General features: G+C 43.4%; 1 protein-coding gene across 7 annotated transcripts in view; it reads right to left on the bottom strand.

The window, feature by feature from the left end:
- PTK2 (protein tyrosine kinase 2) overlaps positions 1–25340 on the bottom strand; it is a 287679-nt gene that overhangs the window by 138212 nt on the left and 124127 nt on the right. For all 7 annotated transcript variants that reach the window (XM_060243192.1, XM_060243190.1, XM_060243189.1 and 4 more), the window contains exons 5-11: positions 24229–24308; positions 19313–19375; positions 13137–13191; positions 9723–9863; positions 7110–7187; positions 3772–3879; positions 768–885 (exon numbers count right to left, since the gene is read on the bottom strand). In XM_060243192.1, the coding sequence (XP_060099175.1) occupies positions 768–885; positions 3772–3879; positions 7110–7187; positions 9723–9863; positions 13137–13191; positions 19313–19375; positions 24229–24308 (643 nt within the window). The remainder of the gene's footprint in view (positions 1–767; positions 886–3771; positions 3880–7109; positions 7188–9722; positions 9864–13136; positions 13192–19312; positions 19376–24228; positions 24309–25340) is intronic.

The raw sequence follows: 25340 nt of genomic DNA, 5'->3' as shown, positions 1-25340 counted from the left end.
ACGATAAGGGGAAGGGGATCCATATATGCCACCCTAAGCAACCCCGTGGCGCAGAGTGGTAAAGCTGCAGTACTGCAGTCTGAACTCTCTGCTCACAACCTGAGTCCGATCCCAGTGGAAGCTGGATTCAGGTAGCTGGCTCGAGGTTGATTCAGCCTTCCATCCTTCCGAGGTTGGTAAAATGAGTACCCAGCTTGCTGGGGGGAAAGTGTAGATGACTGGGGAAGGCAATGGCAAACCACCCTGTAAAAAAGTCTGCCATGAAACGTCGTGATGCAATGTCACCCCAGAGTCGGAAACGACTGGTGCTTGCACAGGGGACTACCTTTACCTTTTTAAGCTCTTTGGAAGAAAGATGCAATAAAAATGCAATGAAGTGTAATTATAACAAAATAGACAACCTAAAGAGTGCCTAAAGAGATGGCTGACTTTCCTCTCATTACAGAAAATCCATCTTTAATGGATGGTGTCAGGAGGTATTTTTGAGGGAGGAAAAAACATGGAGTGAAGCACTGATAGCTAATCACTTGGCACAGACTTTTAGATTACAATTAACTCGCAGTTCCACCATGACAGAATTATCTGCATGACAGTAATTACTGGCCTACCTATCTCAATCGCTCATTTTTTTTTAAGAGACTGAGAGATACCCCAGGCAAGCAGAAACTACGTGATAAACGGAGAATTCTGGAGGTTTATTTTCGCTCGAGCGCCAACCTGACAGGAAGCAGAATGCGTTTTCTATAAAACAAAAATATTCCTCTTACCTTTCTGAGGCCTGATGATAAAGGACTGCGTAGCACCGTTGACCAGTCGGCAATAGCCGTCTATCAAATCAGCCATGTTCTCTGCAATAGTTAAGGATGGTGCTGTCACTGTCAGAGGCTGAGGAGTGAGGGAGAGAGGGGAAAAAAATAGGGCACCAAACAAAGAGGCATTATTCCAGACACAAACATTTAGGAGAACAGCTGAACAGTTATGTCACAGAAGAGCATGCTACTGGAAAACAGTAAACAGAAACCAAGGGCTCAGATTTATTAAATTATTCAACTCCTATGACCCAAAAAACCCAACATAAAGCAGCCCTGTGGCCACATGTGAGCTGACACGACCACACTGACGCTCCACTTTCAGATGGCAGTGCACATTAACACGGCAGCAAGTTTTTTCAGCCGGCCAGCAGATCTATGTCTCAGCAGGGGAAGCGAGGCCTCAGCACAGTGGCACGCACCCGTCTGTGCCAACCGCGCTTAAGGGACCAGTCTGGACAGAGACTTCATGAATCCATGACCGAGTTAGTTTCATAACCTGCTCAAAATGATGGTTCAACACATGATAGTGGGGGATAGAGGGAGGGAACAAGAGGAAAAGGAAGAAGAGGAAGAAGATGACGATGACTGCAGATTTATATCCCACCTTGGTTTTTGTAGCTTAGAGCTCCAGCCTGCCACAGGGAAGAAGCATGCACGCTTGGAAGCTTTTGTTTTTTAAAAAATGATATTGAATTTATATCCCACCCTCCACTCCGAAGAGTCTCAGAGCGGCTCACAATCTCCTTTATCTTCTGCCCCCACAACAGACACCCTGTGAGGTGGGTGGGGCTGAGAGGGCTCTCACAGCAGCTGCTCTTTCAAGGACAACCTCTGCCAGAGCTGTGGCTGACCCAAGGCCATTCCAGCAGCTGCAAGTGGAGGAGTGGGGAATCAAACCCGGTTCTCCCAGATAAGAGTCCGCGCTCTTAATCGCTACACCAAACTGGCTCTCATAACCCAACCCCCCTTTGGATAGCAGAGGCCAGATCTGATTTGCCTTTGTTACCTGATGTACCAATGGCTCAGGCTAGTCCAATCCCATCAGATCTTGGAAGCTAAGCAGGGTTAAATGGGGGACCACCAAAGAAGACCAGGGTCACTATTTAGAGGCAGGCCACCTCCAGACGACTCTGGGCTTGAAAACTCTGGGGTTGCCATGAGTTGGCTGCAACATGATGGCAACTTCCTACCACAGCCACCATTGAAGAGCCATGAAGTATGCCTGAATTACAGATCGTTAACTAAACTTAAATGGTTCAAGTGGGCAGCCATGCTGGTCTGAAGCAGTAAAACAAAGTAGGAGTCAAGTGCACCTTTAAGACCAACAAAGTTTTATTCAGAACGTAAAGTTTCCGTGTGCTCCAAGCACGCTTCGTCAGACGAGGAATCAGGTACCTGATTCCTCATCTGATGAAGTGTGCTTGGAGCACACAAAAACTTAAATTGTGTTCAATGTCAAAGCACTGGGGTGGATTCAACGGCATGTTTCTACAGGTGCAAGGACTTCTTGACTTCCCCCATTCCACAACAGCTCAAAATGGCCCCCAAATCCTACTTCTGGGGGCCTCCTCTTCACAATGTTTGGCCCACCCCACCATCTCTTACACCAGAACACGCCTCTTCAAACAGTTTGAGTCGTCTTATGCTTCTTCAGACTTAGTCAAATGAATGAGAGACTTTTACCACATATAGATCCATCTGATGTACTGACGTTTTTGACTGCAATCCACTATATGTTACATGTAACTTTCAAATCCTATCTTAAATCTCTGTGTGTGTTAAGGTGTCATCAAGTCACTTCTGACTTACAATGAGCCTGTGAATTAATGTCCTCCAAAATATTCTATCATTCACAACCTCGCGCAGGTCTTGCAAGCTCACGACCGTGGCTTCCTTGAGCCAATCGATCTCCAGTTGGGTCTTCCCCCTTTCCTGCTGCCTTCAACTATTCCCAGCATTGTCTTTTTCAGGCCCTAAATTACTCTAGATCAGATTGTGTGTGTTGCACAGAGCCCTCTGGCAATGACAGTGTACCATGAAATATGTAAATACACATTTTAAAAACAAAATGTAATCCATTTCTCTCTTGTCCACCACTTCCCAGTGCTTGATGGTAACAACCAATACACAACTGGATCAGGAAGACTAATTTCCAAGTTAAGGACTTCCTTATATAGAAAGAACAAATAGAGAAGTGCCCTGCTACCCAGATGTGCTCTTACTGATTCTGGGGTCCTGGGAAGGAAGAAGACGGAGGAGGTGGTGGTGGTGATGGTGATGATGATGATGATTGATGGTGATGGTGGTGGTTTTATATCCCGCCCTTCGTTCTGAATCTCAGAGTTCAAAGCAGTCACAATCTCCTTTACCTCCCCCTCTCCACAAGAGACACCCAGTGAGGTAGGTGGGGCTGAGAGAACTCTCACAGAAGCTGCCCTTGCAAGAGCTACGGCTGACCCAAGGCCATTCCAGCAGCTGCAAGTGGAGGAGTAGGGAATCAAACCCAGTTCTCCCAGATAAGAGCCCGCGCACTTAACCACTACACCAAACTGCTCCTACAATTCATAAACTGTTTCCATCAACACATTATAACAATGAGAATGCAGAAAAGACAGTTTTTCACAATGACCATCACTATGAATTACTGTGCAAGCAGCCACCACAGTGGGAAAATAAGGGTATGTACTTTCATACAGCAGCCAGAATACAAACTATCTCCGGAAATTTGGATCACAGAACAGCAGACTCAACTGGGAAGCTAGTGCACAGCATAACGGCTAGTTTAGCAAGTGATAGTTAATAAGGCCACAGAGAGAAGTGAAGAATAACTAGTGAAAAATAATTCCTAATTTTTTTAGATGGGGCGAGGGAAAGAGATACCTCTATTCATAAAGATATAGCAACAATTAGCTCCTGTTGTCTGACCAGACAATGCCAAAGTCAGCAACCGCCTACCTACCTCTGGCGCTCCAGCAATTTTCATCTGTAACACTCCTTTCCTATCCTTATCTTCACTGCTTGAATACTGGATGGTCTGGACTTGATGGAAGTCAGCCAGGTGGGTAGGCTGCAGAAAGGTGCACAGCGAAACAGAAGTGCTAGTAAATACACTTTTGAGATGCTCCACCCTGACACACACATGGGACAAACAGACCAATACTTTCCTAAAGTTTCCTCCTATCTCACCACTCTAATTCAGATTTCTGGCTGAGTCCCACAAGAATGTCACAGCCTCTGCAAGTGGGAAGGGAGGGAGCTGATGAGATGAATTCATAAGGGTTTGTTTGTTTGTTTGCTTATTCGACTTGTATCCCACCCTCCACGCCCAGGGCGGCTCACATTAAGAGGTCATAAGGCCAATATTAAAAGACAAAAGAAAAAATTACAAGTACATCATAAATAAAAACTTATAAAACAATTAGGTAAAACAATAATAGGTGCTATTTGATCTCACATTAAAATATATTGATGATGGAGGATACCACCACCTCCATCGATGTTAAAACTTTATTATTTAAGTATTTCTGCTGGATGTCCTATAAGAAAAAGATCCCCAGTAACAATATGATGTTCGAGGTGGGCAAAATGGATTAATTTCTGCTTTCCTATTGTTGTCGCTTTTAATTCAAAAATGCCTGGCGGAAGAGCACTGTTTTACAGGCCCTGGGGAACTGTGAAAGCTCTCTCAGGGCCCTAACCTCCTCCAGCAGCTCATCCCACCAGGCAGAAATCACAACAGAAAAGGCCCTGGCTCTGGCCATCTTGAGCCTGGCCTCTTTGATGCTGGGGATCAAGAGCAGATTTTGCAACCAACCAAAGTGCTCTCTGGGGTTCATTTGGGGAAAGGCGGTCTCTAAGGTATGCAGGTCCCTAAGGTTGCCAGCTCTGGGCTGGGAAATTCCAGGAAATTAGGAGGTGGAGTCTGAGGAGGGTGGGGTTTAGGGAGGGGAGGGACCTCAGCAGGATATGATGTCATGCATGCTAAGGGGCTGGACTGTGAGAAATTCACCTCCAGAAGACACTGGTGGAAGATAGAACTGGAGGTTGGAGAGGGTACGTGGGCTGTGGGTGTTGCTAGAGAATCTGTCAAGAGGAAGAGAAATATCATCTATAACCCTAAAAAGAGGTTACAGGTTGTGCAGAAAATGATGGAATATTGTAGTTTTTATGGCACTTCATCCTGGCAATTTTCAGCTTTGACTTCCTCTCAGTCGGTTGCTTTATCTGTCAGCATTCTTGAAAAGATCTGGGTGTCCCTGGACTATAAGGAGGGTTGTGTGGAATTTTTTGGTATGGATACAAAAGAAAGGCTCTGCTTTTCCCCTTCAACCACATTCTCTGTGGAGGAACTCTGTCCCCATTGCTTCCTTGAGTAAAAAACCTCACTAATATGTTAGTAACCCTGGGCACTGGTAAATATTCAGCTTGGAAACTGATACAAAATCTACCCAGAAATATTGAATAACCCAGTTTTATTAAATTAAATTCTATTTATTTATCTACTTGCTTAATTTGTTATTTATTTATTAGCCACTTTGCTACATAACAGAACTCAGGGCAGCTTACAGTGTAAATACAACAGGTGGACTGATGGACCTCCTGATGGTTTTTTTGGCCACTGTGTGACACGGAGTGATGGACTGGATGGGCCATTGGCCTGATCCAACATGGCTTCTCTGACGACTGGGGCAGTGATGTTCTGTATTCTTGGTGCTGGGGGAGCAACAGTGAGAGGGCTTCTAGTGTCCTGGCCCCACTGATGGACCTTCTGATGGCACCTGGGCTTTTTGGCCACCGTGTGACATGGAGTGTTGGACTGGATGGGCCATTGACTTGATCCAACATGGCTTCTCTTATGTTCTTATTAAATACACACAAAAAACACCATAATTTAAAATCTCAGTTAAAACTGAGTTGTAGATGGGAGATTTAAAAAAAACTCCCATGAAGGAGAGAACCTGTCCATGTGGCAGTGATGAGGTGGAATCTATAGAACATGTACTGTTTTGTTGTCATTTTTAACAGGAAGTTCGATCTAATGTAATTTCCTCAATGCTTAATAATTACCTAGGTTGTTCCGATGAAGATATTTTAAGGAAGCTTTTAATTGCTGCAAATCCACAGGTTACTTATTAGCTGTGCTAAATTTTTCTCAGCAGCTTCCAGAATTCAGCATGAAATTCTAAATTTTAGAGCTAGATAGATTTTAAATTTTAGAGCTATATAATAGGTACAGTTTGTAAGTTCTTATGTTCTTATGGATTTTAAATGTTAAATTCTAGAGATATTCCTGTTATATTTAGATCAATTTTATTCTTAAATGTTTTATTGAATAGTTTTTGCTTTTGATTTGTACTGGTCATTAGCCGAATAAATTGACTGACTGACAGTTAGGACTGCTAATAAATACTTATACACACCCAAATTATACAACAAAATAAAATACGGAACACACAGTAGTGATGGCTAACTACGACTGCTCTTTATTTATTTTTTTAAAAAACCTGTAATCTAAAAACAACAGCAGCAGAATATATACCTTGCTACAATCTATCAAGAAGAGTTATTGCTAAGAATTTCACAGAGGAACAAGTTATTGTTCTGTTTCCAAAAGTGCATTTGAAATATTTATGGTATTTTTGGTTTCTCTCTAAAACATTACCATCTATAATGTAAAAGGTTTGGGTTTTTTTTTTTATTGTGAGCAATAGATCAAAAGTCAAGAGACAGATCTCAAAGTAGCTGCTTGACAATACTGGCCACTTTCCACACTAATTAATGGTAGATCTCATTTGCATCACCTGCCATTTATTCAATTTCACTGAAAGATGCAACTTTCCATTAGATGCTCTCCCCAATACTACACCCCCACCCCCATCACATTCAGGGCTTTTTTTGTAGCAGGAACTCCTTTGCATATTAGGCCACACACTCCTAATGTAGCCAATTCTCCAAGAGCTTACAGGGCTCTTGGTACAGGGCCTTGGTACAGGGCCTGTTTCCTGGAGGATTGGCTACATCAGGGGTATGTGGCCTACTATCCAAAGGAGTTCCTGCTACAAAAAGCCCTGATTCACATCACATAGGAACATACGAACATAAGAGAAGCCATGTTGGATCAGGCCAATGGCCCATCCAGTCCAACACTCTGTCACACAGTGGCCAATATATGTGTGTGTGTGTATATACACATACACACACACACACACACACATACATACATACATACATACACACACACACACACACACACACACTCACATAGCCATGTATCCAGAGTCGGAGAAGCAGACTTACATTGGAACCCTTGTCAGTCAGGTAACTGATTCCTTCTTCTGGCCCAATAGCCAGCTCCACCGAAATAATCCAACTTGACTATTTTGAACAGCGCACAGGAAGTGATGGACGTTTGGAGAGAACAGAAAGAAAATGTGTGGTAAAGACCTTGAACTGTACAAGTAATGAAAGACTGAACTTCAAACGGAGGGCTGCATCGAAAGATGACATCCCACTGATGTAAGCGTGGTTCACGTGATGAAATGGCCCTTCTGCCGGCAGAGGAGCTGTGGATGATTTCCCTTATTCTGTCTCCTGTGCTGTTCCTGAGGGTCACTTCAAACCCCAGGAGCAGAATTTCAGGGGGCTCAGGAAATGGTGCTCTTTGCTGCCAGTGCTTTTGATTCAAATCTGAGAAAGGACGTCTCAAAAAGCATCCGGCAGAAATGCAACTTTGTTTATTTACAATATTCCTCATCGGCCTTTCTCCCAGGGACTCGAGGCAGATTACTAAGAGCAAGTCAGCGCAGTCAGCAAAATGGGGTGTTCAGTAACCAAGGCATTAGGGTTTTAGAAGTCTGGAGCCACCAGAAAGAACTGAAGCGTAACCTAAGTATTCACAGGACACATTAAGTCACAGAAGATTTACATAATAGCATCTTACTTACAATGAGCTACACACAGCAGTACCGACCACAGTCTCAATGATTTATTCAAGTGAGTTTGTGAAACCTTTTTGTACAGCGACACCCTATTACCTGTGCAGAAAAGCCTTCTTGAATAGTTCAAGTTTTGCATCATTTCAAAAAGGCCCGGAGAGTGGGAGCATTCCTGACCTCAACAGGCATGTCATTCCACAAGGTGGGAGCCACAACAGTGAAAGCAGGTGCATGGGCAGTGGTTGATTTTGCCCATTTGCTGGTCGCCACCTGCAGAAGCCCCTACTGACATGAGTGGTTGTTGTAGCAGAGCACAGGTGGAGAACCAGTCCCACAAATAAGAAGGGCCCAGGTCCTGAAGGACTTTCTGTGTGGTGGCCAATACCTGAGTCCAAGAACAGGTGGCAAGCCAATGTAATATTGCAGGGGTGTCAAACATGCGGCCCAGGGGCCAAAGCAGGTTCCCAGAGGGTTCCTATCAGTCCCCCAAGCAACTGGCTGTCAACTGTTTCCTTCTCCCTCTCTCTTGCTTCCTTCTGCATAACAGCTAGCTTTGCAAGGCTTCTCCAGCTGCACAGGAGCTACAGGGAAAGGAAAGGTCCCCTGTGCAAGCACCAGTCGTTTCCGACTCTGGGGTAACGTTGCTTTCACAACATTTCAATGGCAGACTTTTTATGGGGTTTGCCATCGCCTTCCCCGTCTTTTACACTTTCCCCCCAGCAAGTTGGGTACTCATTTTACCGAACTCAGAAGGATGGAAGGCTGAGTCAACCTTGGGCCGGCTACCTGAATCCAGCTTCCGCTGGAATCGAACTCAGGTTGTGAGCAGAGAGTTCAGACCACAGTACTACAGTATTGCTGCTTTACCACTTTGCGCCACGGGGCTGCTACAGAGCAAAACCTTTATTTTCTCCATTGGCTGAGGCTCCTCCCTGAGCTTGTTTTTCCAGGCTCTCTCAATCGCACAGCAGGGCTACTGAGCCAAGCCTCTCTTCCTACCCCCTCCCGGTCCCCTGGGGAAGGAAGGAAGGAAGGAAAGAGCTAGAGCTTCCTTTGTCCAGTTCCCTGGATCCCATGGGAGAGATACAAAGAAAGCACCTTTAATACCAACAAGAGCTAATGTTTTAAGCATGTTTCGAGGTGCTTTTTAAAAATCTTTGTGTTTGTCTGTGTCCTTTATAAAGTTTATATCTCTGCTACCTAATCTTAAATAGGTATACACATGGCCTGGTCTAACATGGCCCGGCCCAACCTGACATGGCCTGGCCCAACAAGGTCTCATTTATATCCGATCCAGCCCTCATAACAAATGAGTTTGACACCCCTGATCCACAGAATGGGAGGTATATGCTTGCCGTCTCCATCTCATTGCTTCCTTCGTGCCCAAAGTTCTGTTCATGCTGATGAAGCTCTGATGCCACTTTACATTTTATATGTGCACACAAACATCTTAATTTTTAAGCAAACATTTTGCAACCTACCTCAAGGCTTTACGGCTGAGTATCATGGGGCACAAATTTCAAAAGGAATAGATACATACACATTATTATTATTATTATTATTATTATTATTATTATTATTATTATTATTATTATTACTACTATTATTATTATTATTTTTAAAAAAGGCTTTTCCTTCAACGTTGTTTTATTTATATACACATCCATGAAGATTCAACCGGTTAAAACAGATAGGATTTCTGAATGAGGATTTCTTTAATCCGGTTCTAAACAGAGCAGTGACCCCAGAGCTGTTACTAAACGTTTGTTCTTTGCAACCGGGAAAAGGTCTCCATGATCCACTCAGATTCAAAATTAAAGAACGAGTGTGTCTTTCATCTCTAATGTATAGGCAAAGTGCCAGACAACCAACCGTCTTCCCATAAAAACTGAAAACGTGCTGTTGATCTAAAAGCAATAGTAATTAGCCAGATGATTTCATAACATACTCTAGCAGTCAGATGCGGAACACTTACACCGAGGGCACATTTGAAGCATTCCTTGTCAAATCTGTACACCGGCGAAAGAATCTCAAAGAATTTCAAAATACTTTCTTCTCTGTTGAGGTTGGCAAACTGTCTAAATGTTTGCTGGATCAGTTTTCGTAGTGTTTTGGCCTGGGTAATGAAATATTCAGAAACTGTTGTAAGCCTTCTGCCAGCAAGGGTGAATATTAATTGCATTCATCATCACAGCACTGCTAACATTTGCTTGAATTTCTGGCAAAACATACCAATTAGCATTTCTGAAGCAGAAAAGGAGCTTCATCAAGCATTAGAGTTTTTTGTTGTTGCATGTTACAAAGGAAAACAATTTCACACATTTTAACAGGTGGTGTATAAGCAAAGTTTAACATAGTTTAATTAATTTATAATATTAAACGCTATTAGCACAGCGCTGAACAAAGTATTATTGTTCGTGGCTTAATCTTATTTTCAAGCCCCTTACGGGGAGATGAAGATATTACAATCAGCTCTCTTTTACCTGCACTGTATGCCATTTACATTTCCCACGTTTGTAGGAGGAAGGGAAAAGAAAATATGTATGCTGCGCACTGAAATTATAACCTACATATTACTCATGCAGCTCTCAGGACTATCTTCAATTTATTCGTTGTGTAAACCCCTAGGCTCCGTAAGTTGTAATGGCATTTTTAAAAGTTGAAGATATAGGCCACAATCCAAATACAGTACTCATTCCAACTCATAAATCGCAAGCAATTTAATCTATTAATTTCAAAGGGATTTCAGCATGACTAATCTTCTCTGGACTGAAACGATAAACTACAAGTCGCTTTAGAAATAAAAATAACCACATAGCTTACCCATACCTCAAAAAGAATAGAAGCTGAGAATATGGGAAACTTCCATAATGAGCAGCCAATCTAACAGAGTAACTACTACAAAGACTTCTGTGTGTCCTTCACAATTTGTTTGTAACACAGAGAAGGCGTTACCACCAGGCTGTTTCTTGGTGGCAGAAGATATTTAACCAAAATTATTACCCTGATCTTTGGTATCTAACAAATGTTCAAGGCAAATGCAACTGCAACAGACCCCTTAATACAGTCAAGTTTATTTGGGTAATATTACAGGGAACTATGTCCTTTAATCATTTGATCCACACAACCACATGCAGCCCCCTCCATTCTACCCCCACTCCCAAGTTATTCCTGACAGCCTGGGGTGTGCAAAAAGCAACAGACAGCAGCAAAGATCCCTTCTGCAGGCTCCATTCATCTGGATACAACCTATAAACACCACCATCACAAGAGAGACTTGGCTTTTATATAACAGATCGTGAGCATTCCAAAATCCTTGAGGTATATCATCTCAATAACACTTCCCAGGACCCATGTAAAGACCAAATTACTTCTATCCATGTTATTGTGGGCCAAAGAAGTTAGTGAAACCTGGGACAACTTTAAGGAATTCACAGCTTCCCCCCCGAGATGTGAATTGGGAGCCTCTCGGTGGCAGGAGATATTTAACTGAAATTACCTTTTACCAGCACCTTTTATCTGGTGTGCAGTTCTTCCCATTGCCACCATTCCCCTACACTTTGTTCTCTTTTCGCAGGAATATTCTGAACTTAGCTCATGTGGTTCAGCTTTCCTGAGTGTTTACCTAGCATCTCCCAAGAGGGAAGACTTTGCTTGCATTTGATCTAAGCACACTGTAAATCTAAACAAAGTTTAAATGCAGTGGTACTTTTAAGACCAACAAAGTTTTATTCGATGTATAAGCTATCATGTGCATGGACACTTTTTCAGAAATGAAAATTACCAGGGCATCCATATTTTAACTAAATGAAACAGCCAGACAAAGATTCGTGTGGATGAGAGAATTATGTGATGAAACCTCATTTTATGCTTCTTGCTACACTCCAGGCTGATGGAGACTTTGTTTGCCCGACCTCCTTCAAAAGCGTCACAAAAGCCAAAGTGAATAAATACAACCATCTTTTATAGACATTTACAATAAACCAGAATCCACCCTTCTCTCTGTCTCTCTCTCTCTCTCACACACACACACACACACACACACAAACACACTAGGGCTGCCAATCCCCAGGTAGGGGCAGAGGATCCCCTGGTGTGGAGGCCCTCCACCACTTCAGGGTCATCAGAAAGCAAGAGGGAAATGCCTGTTGGGCACTCCATTGTTCCCTATGGAAACCGATTCTCATAGGGTATAATGGAGAATTGATCTGCGGGTATCTGGGGCTCTAGAGTTGGGGATTTTTTTGAGGTAGAGGCACCAAATTTCCAGCATAGCATCTGGTGACTCTCCTCAAAATAATCCCCAAGTTTCAAAAAGATCGGACCAGTTGGGGGGTCCAATTCTATGAGCCCCCAAAGAAGGTGCCCCTATCCTTCATTATTCCAAAGTAATTTAAAAGGTGTGCGGTCCCTTTAAATGTGATGGCCAGAACTCCCTCTGGAGTTCAATTGTGCTTGTCACAATCTTGCTCCTGACTCCATCCCCAATGTCTCCTGGCCCCACCTCCAAAGTCCCCAGATATTTCTTGAGTCGGACTTGGCAACCCTAACACACACACACACAAGAGAAATGCACACTGATCCTGTCACCCATTTCTATGCTACAGAAATAACTGATGGCCATGCACTGTAACAAGCGGAGGCTATATATCTTCAACCAAATTCTGAAAATGGCAGGATGACTCTTACGTTACAATTTATGAGTTCAAACATGTCTGTGTTCAAAGCCTCTTATGTCAGAGAAAGACTTCTTGCACTGGAGAAAAGCACCGCCGCTAGAAGAATGGCTTCACAAATCTTTCTTTACGCTCCTTTAGGTACCTGTTTCACTCTGCCATTTGCAGAATAGCTGTTATGCCAACTCCCATTCATTATGCGCTATGAAATAACCCTAGTAGATAATCAGATTGCTCAGTGACGCTCACCTGCATTTCTCATGTAGCATTACTATCCAAACAAAAACCTAGCCTGCCTTCCACAGCAGTTTGCTAACAACCAGAGTATTATACTAGACCTAGAAGGGGGGGGGGGGGGGAAACCCCTGAGGACTAAGTCTAACTTTAGCATAATTTGCGGGGGGCAGGGAGAGATATACAAGGACAAACTGGAACAGGCACTGCCCCACAACAGAGAATCAAAATTCATCAGCAGACGTGAGCTTTGGTTTGGGCTTTATAAACTACATGCATAGGAGCAAGCAGCAAAACAGCAAGAGGAAAATGCTCCTGTCTGGGCCTGTGTTTCTTGGAATAACTGTATCCTTTGCTTCTTAAGTCATTTGAGATGTATATTGAGATGATCATGACCAACGGGGGAGGAGACATGAAATGGTGTGACGGAGACACACCACACAATTCATTTCAAGCATTTCAGTAGCAGCTACAAATACCTTCACTGAATCCAGCAAACTCTTCGGGAAAAATCTTTTTAAACCGACGTCTTTCCTGAAATGAGAAAATCAGTAATGTTTACGAGAAACTCTGCATACAGCTGATGAACATAAAATGAGCCACCATCAAATCGCATAAGATTATTATTAACATTTCACATCAGTTATTTTTCAGGAGCGCCAATCAATTTTTCTCTTGGTTAAAACATGAGGAATGAAAAATTAACCACAATAAATGGCCCTGAATTGCTTTCTTGCAGTTTAAATATTGAATATACCCAAGAGAAGGCCTTTGATTCTGGCTGTGACTCCCCTTCCCCCCCCCCCATACATATTTTCTCCCCTTCAAAAGAACAACCCCAAAATTGTGCTTGTTGGTAGAATAATGTTACAACAGCCCATAGTTTTTGAGGGTAGCTGTGTTGTTCTGCAGCAGAATAGCTAGATCCGAGTTCAGCAACACCTCCGAGACCAACAAGATTTTTGGGCTATGAGCTTTCAAGAGTCAAAGCTTTCAAGAGTCTTGTGTTTGACAATGATTCTTGAACGCTTATACCCTGAAAATTGGTTTCTAAGGTGCCACTGGATAGAACAGGGGTGCCCAAACTGTGGCTTGGGAACCACATGTGGCTCTTTCGCACATATTGTGTGGCTCTTGAAGCCCCCACCGCCCTGTTGGCTGGCTTGGAGAAGGTAGATCACTTCTCCAAGTCAAGCCACCTGGGGGGAGGGAGGGAGAGAGAGAGAGAGAGAGAGAGAGGATTTAACTTAAAGTTATCCAATACATGTGCACTCCCAGCTGCTGTCCCTGCTGAAACCTCAACGTTCACCTTTATTTAGCTTACTGCCTTGAATGATAGTCATTCAAGCCAAACCAGCAGCTTGGAGAATGCATTTAAAGTTAGTTGCTTTATTTCCACCTCTCCCTCCCCCATCTATTTTCCTTCCTTCCTGTCTTGCGGCTCTCAAACATCTGATATTTACTCCATGTGGCTCTTATGTTAAGCAAGTTTGGCCACCCCTGCCCTAGGGTGAAGCCTTCTTTCTCCCAAATATTTGCTTTAGCCAACACACGAGGAGGTGCTTCTCTTTAACTACTCTGAACTAGTGATAACTTGGGGGACTGCTGTCTGGTGTGTGACCAGATCCACGTTCATTTCTGCAGGTCTACAAAGTGCCTCAAGTCGCAGCTGACTCACGGTGACTGCTGAGGATTTTCAAGGCAAGAGATGAACAGAGGTGGTTTGCCATTGCCGCCTTCTGCATAGTGACCTTGGAATTCCTTGATGGTCTCCCATCTGAATACTAACCAGGGCTGACCTTGCTTAGCTTACAAGATCTCACAAGACTGGACTAGCAGTACATTCATTTACACAGCGGTAAAGAGAGTTACATTAACAGAACTGTCAACTGCACACAGCCAGCTACCATTTAGTAGCATCATGGATGACAGACCTTCTTAAAAGAAGACACCAATCCTGCTGAAAAATAAACTTTTGAACTTGGATAAAAATATTAAGATTAAAGGCAGAAGAATATCCCTTTACGTAACAACTATCAGAAGAGTACTTGAAGTGATGCTGAACGGGGGAAAGAATAGGATAAAACTTTCATGTATGTTAAGTCCTTTGATGTATTCCTTCTAAGATGCAAATTGCATGCAGTTTATCTTCTCACGTAGGATTAGATAAATCCGACAGTCTACATGACATGCGAAAGCACTCCAGCAGGGACCACGTCACACAGCTCCGAAATTTTTACTCATTGCGGTTTTACAGCGCATGGCTACCATGCTTTGGCATGAATAACGTATCGCAACAAACAGTTTAACAGCAGATCAGAATTTTTTTTAAACCTTCAAGCCCTTCTTCTGGGCTTTTCAAAGGTTATCAGGTTGGCCACTTTTCCTAATTGTATACTGGGATAGACTGTCCTTGGCCTGATCCAGCAGGGCTCTCCTTGGATTCTTACAGCTGTCTTAGGAGAAATCACTGAAGAAATACACCAAGGGTCTCTTTGGACAAATGTGTCAACCCTGAATATAGATTAGTTTTGCATTTCATTGACACAGGCAGGTAAAGCGAAGGTCTGACATTGCAACAGAGATCCAGGTCAGATGATATCAACTCAGTAAAGGTTGTGGAGAGCCAGTTTGGTGTAGCGGTGAAGTGTGCAGACTCTTATCTGGGAGAAGCAGGTTTGATTCCCCACTCCTCCACTTGCACCTTCTGGAATGACCTTGGGTCAGCCACAGCTCCGGCAGAGGTTGTCCTTGAAAGGGCAGCTGCTGTGAGAGCCCTCTCAGCCCCACCCACCTCACAGGGTGTCTGTTGTGGGGGAGGAAGGGAAAGGAGATTGTGAGCCACTCTGAGATTTAGGGTGGAGGGCAGAATATAAATCCAATGTCATCATCATCTTCTGCCTGGCATTCAGTTACCCAGAATACTTAGTTAATGGACGTACTAGCTCCTGTCTGCTTTCAAGGGGAAGTAGAGGCAAGGACAGAGTGGGCTCCAAGTCCCAGCCATGACGTTGTGAGCAGTGCCTGCGGCTGGAATCCTACTGCCAGGATGATCCCTTGGCTCCCTGTCCCTGATTAACTGTGTGGCAGGCAGGGATTTAAAGGGCCAAAACATGCCCTGGCCCGCTAAATCCCTGCTCCGGAAGTTTGGTTTTACAGCCCTTGAAGCAAATCAATCCAGAGCTCTGGGGCAGCCACTGAAAAGAGCCATAAAAAGGTAACAGAATAATGCAGCCTCAAATGGGGTGGTACAACTGGGCAATACTGCCTTGAGGAGCTAAGCTGCTACACACACTCATGTTGAAACAGATGATGGTAAGGACATCACTGCTACAAACATTATGACATGAACGAATGCAAGCCTTCCAAACTCATAGTATGTCTCCTCTGAGCTTTGTGGCCCAAAAGGCTGTAAAGCCTGCAGTAAAACAAGGGGCAAGATATCAAGAGGATACATTACCCCCCCCCCCCTCAAATGATAATTAAACACATGCATGGGGATCAAGATGGGTAGCTGTGTTTGTCTGGCTGCAGCAGTAGAAAAGAGCAGGAGTTCAGTAGCACCTTAAAGACTACCAACATTTGTGGCAGGGGAGGAGGTTTCGGGAGTCGCTGCTTGCTTTTTAATCTGAAAAAGTGAGCAGCGATTCCCCTGCTTTAAATACTGTTAGTTTTTAAGGTGCTACCACGGGGGTGTCAAGCATGTGCCCCAGGGGCCAAATCAGGCCCCCAGAGGGCTCCAATCAGGCCCCTGAGCAACTGGCATTGTCTGCTTCCTTCTCCCTCTCTCTTGCTTCCTTCTGCATCGCAGCTTGCTTTGCCAGGCTTGCTCAATCACACAGCAGAGCTACTGAGCCAAGCCTCTCTTCCTTCTGTTGGCTGAGGCTCCTCCCCTTCCTGGTCCCCTGGGGAAGGAAGGAAAGACCCTTAAGCTTCCTTTGCCCAGTTTCCTAGATTGCACGGGAGAGAAGGAAAGAAAGCACCTTTAAGACCGAGTGCTAATGTTTTAAGCATGTTTTATTTTAAGGGGTTTTTTTAAAAAAAATTTTTAATTGTGTTTGTGTCCTTTATAAAGTTTATATCCTTGCTACCTAATCTTAAGTAGGTACGCATACGGCCCGGCCTGACATGGCTCAGCCCAACAAAGTCTCATTTATGCCAGATCTGGCCCTCATAACAAATGAGTTCAACACCCATTCAACATCCACTCCAATATGGGCTACCATATTGGAACTTACTGTGGAAAGCTCTTTCTCTCAAGCATCTTTATTAATTTTTTATCAATCTGAAAGCTGAACTTATTTGGGAACAAATACACGAGGGCTCCCCAACCTTTTTGAGCCTGTGGGCACCTTTGGGATTCTGGCACAAGGCAGTGGATGTAGCCACCAAACGGCCACCGTGGGAGGCAGATCCACACAGAAAGTAAACCCAAGAGCAGCAGATAAGTAATTTTTTTAAAAATAAATGTGTAAAGAGGAGTGCGAGAAAGAGTAAAATCAACGTCGCAATGTTAGCAGCCACTGAAACATTATATTAACTTGAACATCTTGTAAGATGTCCAGTGGCCAATTGAAAGCCCTGCTGGACTACAGGAAAGGTACTGGTGGACACCGTGGTGCCCATGGGCACCATGCCAGGGACTCCTGGAATACACTTTGTATGTGTGGGAGGGGGGTGGGGGAATGCAACTGCAGATATTAATATTATTTATTAAATTTATGAATCGCCTCATCCCAGCCAATGCCAGGCTCTAGGCGATGTACACCAAAAGGTACACATAGGCCGTTCAGACGCACAGTATAATCAGATGTCGCTGCTGTTTCCTTCCGGATTTAAAGTGGCTGATCAGACAGCGACATCTGCCTCCCAGTATAAACTCATGGTAGCCCCGCCAATCCTTCTCAGAACTGGATTATTTTGTTACCTGCTCCTTTGCGGTGTTTTTTGAGTTCTCCGGTTTCACCTCGTACTTTTCTCCATCTGGATAGTTCTGCTGTGATATTAACCAACTACCAGATGTCTGAAGGCTTTCCCAGAGCAAAAGGAGCCTCAGACATCTGGTTTACAGGTGCCATTTTTTTTTAGTACTTAGCGATATGCGCATAATCACATAACCAAATAATGTTCTAACCTACGCGCATATGCACATAATGCACACATGTGCATAATGCGCATGCACATAATAGCAGAGGGGGGGGGAGATCTGCATGGTGCCGTCGTGTGGACAACAGAAGACAGTTTCACCGTGGAGCGATTTGAATTGCAGTATGGCAGTCTGATTGATAATATCCAGAACAAAAATATTCAGAAGAAAACCAGGCCAGTTTAACATGAACTCAACACGCTGTGTGAACAGAGCCATAAAATTAACAAAACCAGTAATTTAAAACAGTTGCAGCCCAATGAACATACTTTATAGTGTGCTGTAATTCTGCTTTCCAGGCATTGGGAGCAGTTCCCCCCTTCAGTAGAGGGGGGGGCATCGGAGTGCCAGCCCAGCAGCCGTCGCTGTCCTCAAACAAAAGCCTGACGGAACATCTCTACTTTGCAGGCCCTGAAGAATTGTAAAAGATCCCGCAGGGGCAGGGCCCTTGTGTCTTCCGGCAGAGAGTTCCACCAGTCCTGGACCTCATTAAGAACAGCCGGAGCTCTTTAGGGCCGGGGATCACCAATAGATTTTGACCAGTAGGGCGTGATGCTCTTCTAGGGACATAGTGGAAGAGGCGGTCCTGTAGATACATTGGTCCCAGACCACTCAAGGCCTTAGAAATCATAACCGGATACTGGAAGCAGACTCCGCAGTGTTAAGACGCTTGTCATTTTTATAGCACTTTCCATTCATGTGATAATCTTTACCACATTTGTGCCCCATAGCCTCAAGCAAACATAACACTAAGCTATCCACCTGCTGCACACCATGCCCTCCACAAACCAGCACAGCATTGCTAACTCACCAGAAAATTTGTTGACTCACTGATTACCCCCTTCTGCCTCTCTGCCCAGGAGCTACATCGACCGTCCTCTAAGGAACTGAGTGCAAAGCTCATCTGCAAGCTCTGTATTGAAATCTGGTTACGAGCCAACGTTTTCACATATGTCAACATACTGGCATTTAACAATGAGCTGCTAAAATCTGGAGCACGCACTGAGCAAACGGCGTTGTTGTTAACTGCATCATCACAGTACGGCAGGCAGGGAAAACAAAAAGCTCCAAATTGTAAGTTTCCACACCCTGGTAAGTAATTAAAGAACTCAATGTAATTTAGTCCCGTGACTGATTAATCTAATCGCAAACAGAAAATCCATTTTACACAAAGAGCTGCGAAATCTGTAGGCCCGAACCCAGCTGATCCCAAAAGCACTGACAGAATACAGATGACTCAAAACCACTCCGGTGCTGCCTGTGAACTATGAACAATCCAATTTGTCCTGGTTGAACAGGAGACCACGCACTCTTGCCTCCTCGGTAGGCTGAGAGGTCTGGAATGCATTCGGTTTTACGATTTCCCATTTTATCTTAATTAAACCAATAACGGCGGCCTTAGTACCACGACCTCCTGCGAAAAGCACAAGCGGCACAACTCCTAATTGAACTGATGTACATTTTGCTAAGCAAGAGGTCTCTGACTGGAAGCAGAAATTATATACTCACTCTAATACTTCATAGTTGGATTTCTTTTCTAGTGCGTTGCCTCTCATCTCCCAGTACGATCTCCTAAAACCAGCAAAAAAAAGGAGAATGATTACTTATCTAGACAAACCCAATACCAAGTCATCAAGGCACACAGTGTTTTTTTGCAACTTGAACACGTACATGAACCTGCCTTGTGCTAAATCAAACCCTAGATCTGTGAAGGTCGGTACTGTCTATTCAGACTGACAACGGCTCTCCAGGGTCTCAGGCAGAGGTCTTTCAGATCATCTTTCACAAAGCCAGTTTGGTGTAGTGGTTAAGTGCGTGGACTCTTATCTGAGAGAACAGGGTTTGATTCCCCACTCCTCCACTAGCACCTTCTGGAATGGCCTTGGGTCAGCCATAGCTTTCGTAGGAATTGTCCTTGAAGGGCAGCTGCTGTAAGAGCTCTCTCAGTCCCACCTACCTCACAGGGTGTCTGTTGCAGGGGGGAAGGTAAAGGAGATTGTGACAGCTCTGAGGTTCACAGTACAGGGCAGGATATAAATCCAATATCATAATCTTCTTCTTCTACCTAGTCCTTTCAACGGGAGATGCTAAAGGCTGAACCTACGTCCTTCCACATGCCACGCAGAAGCTCTACCACTGAGCCACATCCCCTGTTGTTGACCAACAGAAGCTCCATCTAGTTTGACTAAACCACAAGAAATGAATTGCAATATTACTAAATTCTCAAGTACAATATCTTGTATAATAAATGCCTTCTCTATATTCCAAGCATCCCAAAAACACTTCTCAAGCCAGAGCACTTACATGTTTTTGTAGTATTAAGACCCCCAAGGCTGTCCCAGATTAAACCCCATGACCTGCTTCAGTTTGGTGACGTGGTTGAGTGCACGGACTGTTATCTGGGAGAACTGGGTTTGATTCCCCACTTCTCCACTTGCAGCTGTTGGCATGGCCTTGGGTCAGCCACAGCTCTCACAGACATTAGGAAGAGATATTATAACTGGTATATGAGATTTAACACGTGCTTTACTAATTGTAATAATTTTCATCTTGTAAATCAAACTGAATACAGTACTACTCTCACAGGAAAAGACATATTAAATGGAGCAGCCCCACCCTCTGGTAGCTGCCTTGCTCATATTGCACTGTGTAGAGTCCCCCACTCCGCTGGCTGGTTCTGCCATCTATGGAATTAACTTTAGCATCAGCGGAGAGACAAAGCTTTCAATCTGTCATCAGCTCTTCCGGCTTCCCCAAGCACCACATCGCTGCTCTTCTGACATTGTTGATGAGGCCTGTGTGCTTCTGTCACCACCAAACAAGTGGGTCCTCTCCTCCAAGCACCAAAAGCTCAATCTCTGACTGTTTGGAAATATCACTCAGATTCTCATTGGGTCTTGGAGGATTCAATGTGTTTTGAGACATTTCAACAACTTCAAGTGCTTCAAGGTGAGATTTCACATCTTAAAGCAGATGCAGCAGCGACCGTCCCCTGAGGACGTTCAGGATTTGCAGTCCAGACAACATTCTCCTGCCGTGTTCCGCCTATTGTTATTCCCAATGGACAACAACCATTTGAATCACACGGCATCTCAATTCAACATTTGCTTTTCTTCCCCTATTACTCTACCGCTTGATTTACCACTAATTTCTTATTGATTGTTATTTTCCAAGCCTTGCTGTGAAAGGCAACAGCAGAACTAAAGCAATTGTCTCAACTAAAAGACCTTTAATGACAGAATATGCTTGGGGAATTTTTGACAGCTCTTGTTTCAGGATCTTTCCCCCCCTCATAATCTGGAAGAGGGCATTAACAGCTTAAAAAACTCCTCTGTGAAAGAAGCAGACTACGAAAATGAAACCAAGGGTATATGTTTTTCAATTGCCCATATTATAGGGAGGCTCGTTGTAGAATTATTACTCCATTAGTCAATAGGACACCTGCTTATATTAATACAAACAAGGCAAAACTTAATTGGTTCCTATCAGATAAGAATTCAGAGATTACGCATTCAGTTGCTGAGTTTTGTGCATTAATTCTTAGACTGCGGGAATTGTATTTTAAAAGTTCTTAAATTTTGATCTCTATAGTTTGGTATACTATGTCTGTTTTTATTTTTTCATATCATGTTTCTACTGTATTCTGGTCGTGAGACTGCAATAAACCATGATGATGAACCTAGGGTGGAAATTCCAGATGAGTTGCTGCTAGAGTGGAACATCCCAAATTATGTTTGGGACCCTTGAGCAGCGAAAATCTGAAAGGACAGACACTGGAGTGGGGGGACAGGTGTCACTACCTACAAGTGAATACAGGAATCTCATTCTGTCATTGAACCAAGAAGTGCAGCTCACCTGAAACACAGTAACCAAGCTACTGGGTGGAAGTGGTTGTTATTTAAAATCTGTATCTATTATTCCAGAATTTGCACCCAGATACCTGCAGACAAATTGTAGTCAGTGGAACCCAGGACCTTTTTTTGTAGAAAAAGTCCAGCAGGAACTCATTTGCATTCCTTCTCAAAAAAAAAAAAAAAAAAAGCCCTGATGGAACCCAACATTGAGTCCAGCAAATCAGTAAAGCAGTTAGAAGACCCTTATAGCCAAAGTACTGCTGGACGCAGGTCCAGTATAAAGGAAAGGGAAATCCACAGTCATTGGGGATGGACTGTGGCTCTGTGGTAGAGCATTTGTTCGGCATGCATAAGGTCCCAGGTGCAATCCCTGGCATCTGCCGCTAAAAAGAATAGGTGGTAAGTGTTGTGAAGGACCTCAGTCTGAGACCCTGGAGTGCTGCTGACAGTCTGAGTAGACAGTATTGGCCTTCATGCTTTGACCACACACGGGGTGTTTAGGATGGCTTGGCTGGCATGAAAACACTCCATCCAACAAGGGGGAAATACACCCTCAGGTGAGCCAAGGCCTGGCAAGGCAGGTGCCCACCAGCTTGGGGAACAGTGCAGGGAAGAAGAAGGTGAAGAAGATATTGGATTTATATCCCACCCTCCACTCTGAAGATTCTCAGAGCGGCTCACAATCTCCTTTACCTTCCTCCCCCACAACAGACCCTCTGTGAGGTGGGGGGGGGCTGGAGAGGGCTCTCACAGCAGCTGCCCTTTCAAGGACAACCTCTGCCAGAGCTATGGCTGACCCAAGGCCATGCCAGCAGGTGCAAGTGGAGGAGTGGGGAATCAAACCTGGTTCTCCCAGATAAGAGTCCGCACACTTAACCACTACACCAAACTGGCTCTCTTTTGAAGAAGGGCCTTTGAAGGTCCACCAGGAGTGAACTGGGGTTGGACTAGGCAGGGCACTGCAGGGAAAAGCAGGGATGGGAGGAATGTGGAAACTTCTTCCTTTCCTTTCCCTTTCCAGCCCAACCAATGGAATGAAGTGACAGTATTTCAGCAATCTTGACTGCCCTTCTGTTATTTTCCACCTGCACCTGGACAACCGTCAGAGCCACCCTAATGCTCCAGGATCCAGCTACACAAATACAGCTTGGCTCCCAGGCAGACCTCCACAGTAATCATTCAATCTAGGACCCAACTGAAAGATCTGAAGTCTGTGAGAAACCTTGATCGTGGAGAAGACAATGCCACCCTATCCCATATATTCACCAGAGCTTCCACTGGAGAAGTCAAGAAGAAGAAGAATTGCAGATTTATACACCACCCTTCTCTCTGAATCAGTCTCAGAGCAGCTTACAATCTCCTATATCTTCTCCCTCACAATAGACACCCTGTGAGGTGGGTGCGGCTGAGAGGGCTCTTACAGCAGCTGCCCTTTCAAGGACAACCTCTGTCAGAGCTATGGCTGACCCAAGGCCATTCCAGCAGCTACAAGTGGAGGAGTAGGGAATCAAACCCGGTTCTCCCAGGTAAGTGTCCGCACACTTAACCACTACACCAAACTGGCTTTCTCACATTAGGAAGATGGGATTGTAGTGCCATGTATAAAGGTTGTCTCTAGAGTATGCAATGGAGTAGACTGGTATCTAGCTAAAGACTCTACAGACCACAGCTGGCTTAAGGCTTTTGTGGGACAGGCTAAAATGGATGGGCTCAGTAGCTATCGCAGCTCTCCATGAAAGACATTCTCAACTCTTTCAATGCTTGAATCTAAGTTTTTATTGGAAGATGTATAGGACTCCTTACTAGTCAAGTTATCAGCTTGGGAGAAGGGCAGCCAGCCAGCCTCCAAAGACCTAGGCAACACAGTATTCTGAACTCAGCTTCAGAGTTCAGACCTTAGAGGATGACAGGGGGAAAACTGTTCTGTATTATCCCATTATTTTTAACTTTAAAAAAAAGTTTCAAGTCAGAGGTCACAATGTACAGCGCATCCAGGTGCTTCAAGTCTTATTTTTAGTAGTCACACCAGTGAGACATGTCTTGAAATCATTTTCTCAGCTTACCTTGAACTTTACACAATTTGTGCTTTGATTTACCAATTAGAAGTGTTTTGCAATCAATTACAAGGAGAAAGACAGAACAAAATTCGAATTCAGTGGCACCTTTAAGGCCAACAAAGTTTTATTCAAGGAAAAAGACAATGTTTCTTTAATTGAATTCAGCGCTATTTGCAGAGGCAGGCCAATGCAACTTCACCTCACAACAAATTAACCTCAGGAACATTATTCCCATGATTGCAATGTATTCTGTAGCACCTGAGTTACTCAGATGAATGTGTGACTTGAACAAAAGGGAGATGAAGAGACCATTAACTGGATTTTTACACCCCCCAAAAAATATTTGAAAAGCATAAGAAATACATTACAATAAAACATAAAGGCTCTACACAATTCTGAACAGTTTGTTTCAACAACAAAAAAATGCGTTTCCATCAATCAAAATATCAATATTAAGATGAATGTTTCAGCTTGCAAACATATATTGAATAATAAATATGTTAAATCGTCTTACCGGATTTCAAGGCAACCTAGCTTCAAGGCAATTTCCTGGTCCACCTGGTCTGCTATTTCTGTCATATAATCATTTTTCACCTAAAGAAAAAGCCAGCAGAAATATGTCAAAGAGAAGAAGAGTATTAATGGCCCAGAAGTTCAATTGCAACCAAACATCATATTCATTGCCTGTTTCCATTTTTTTTTTTCCCTACGCAAGCTTCTATATTAGCATGTTTTGGAAGTAAACCATTCTTAAGTATGGAACAATCCTTTCTATGCATACTGAAATGCATATTCGCTCATTGTAAAATGAACAGGGGCAGGGAAAACGCAGGGATCCTGTAACATCTGAAGAGGCATGTTCCACATCTCATATAAGGAGCAAGCACTCCTATTGATGCTCATTGTTGGTGAGACGTGAGACTAGAGATATAAAATTCCCAGAAGTTTTGAAGCTCGGAAAAAAACCCAGGTTTTTCAGAAATTTTCAGAAAAATTGGAAAAAAAATACTACATTAGCAGTTCTTTTTTCTTTTCCAGATTGAAAGTCATTCTGTTACTTTAGGAACATAAAATATGACTATGGACAATTTCACTTGGCATCAAATTATTACAACTAGCGTATTAGAAATATAGTGTATCCAAACAATAATTACAAACAGAATTTACTTTTTAAATAATATTTATTTGTAATTGTAACATTTAAATAATATTTATTTGTAATTGTAATAAATGGAGGAACAATCTCCTGAACTGTTTACTAGTTTATGTAGAACAGACCAAAAAACCTTCACAAAACAATTTTTAAAAATCCAGAAGCAACAATTATTCATATTTCCTCTCCATAGTATTAAATAAAAACAAAAAACTCATTCTCATAAAAAGAATTGAAGAGGGGGGAAGTGTATAGAAGGGAATGTAGGACTAAGTTTCAATGAATGGGCATGACCTAGGACTTGATTGTCCTCAGTGCACAGAAATTAGAATAATCTGACACTATACATATTTTTTAGAAATGATTTGGAAAATATTTGAACACCTTGTCTTAAAATATGTTATTCATCATGCTAAAATAAAATGTTACATAATCAATTTTTTTCTTTTTTCAATTTTTCCAATGTTTTGGGG

This window comes from Heteronotia binoei, chromosome 7, assembly GCF_032191835.1.
Source record: "Heteronotia binoei isolate CCM8104 ecotype False Entrance Well chromosome 7, APGP_CSIRO_Hbin_v1, whole genome shotgun sequence".
In the NCBI taxonomy this organism is placed as follows: Eukaryota; Metazoa; Chordata; class Lepidosauria; order Squamata; family Gekkonidae; genus Heteronotia; species Heteronotia binoei.
This window is presented reverse-complemented; position numbering and strand designations above follow the sequence as displayed.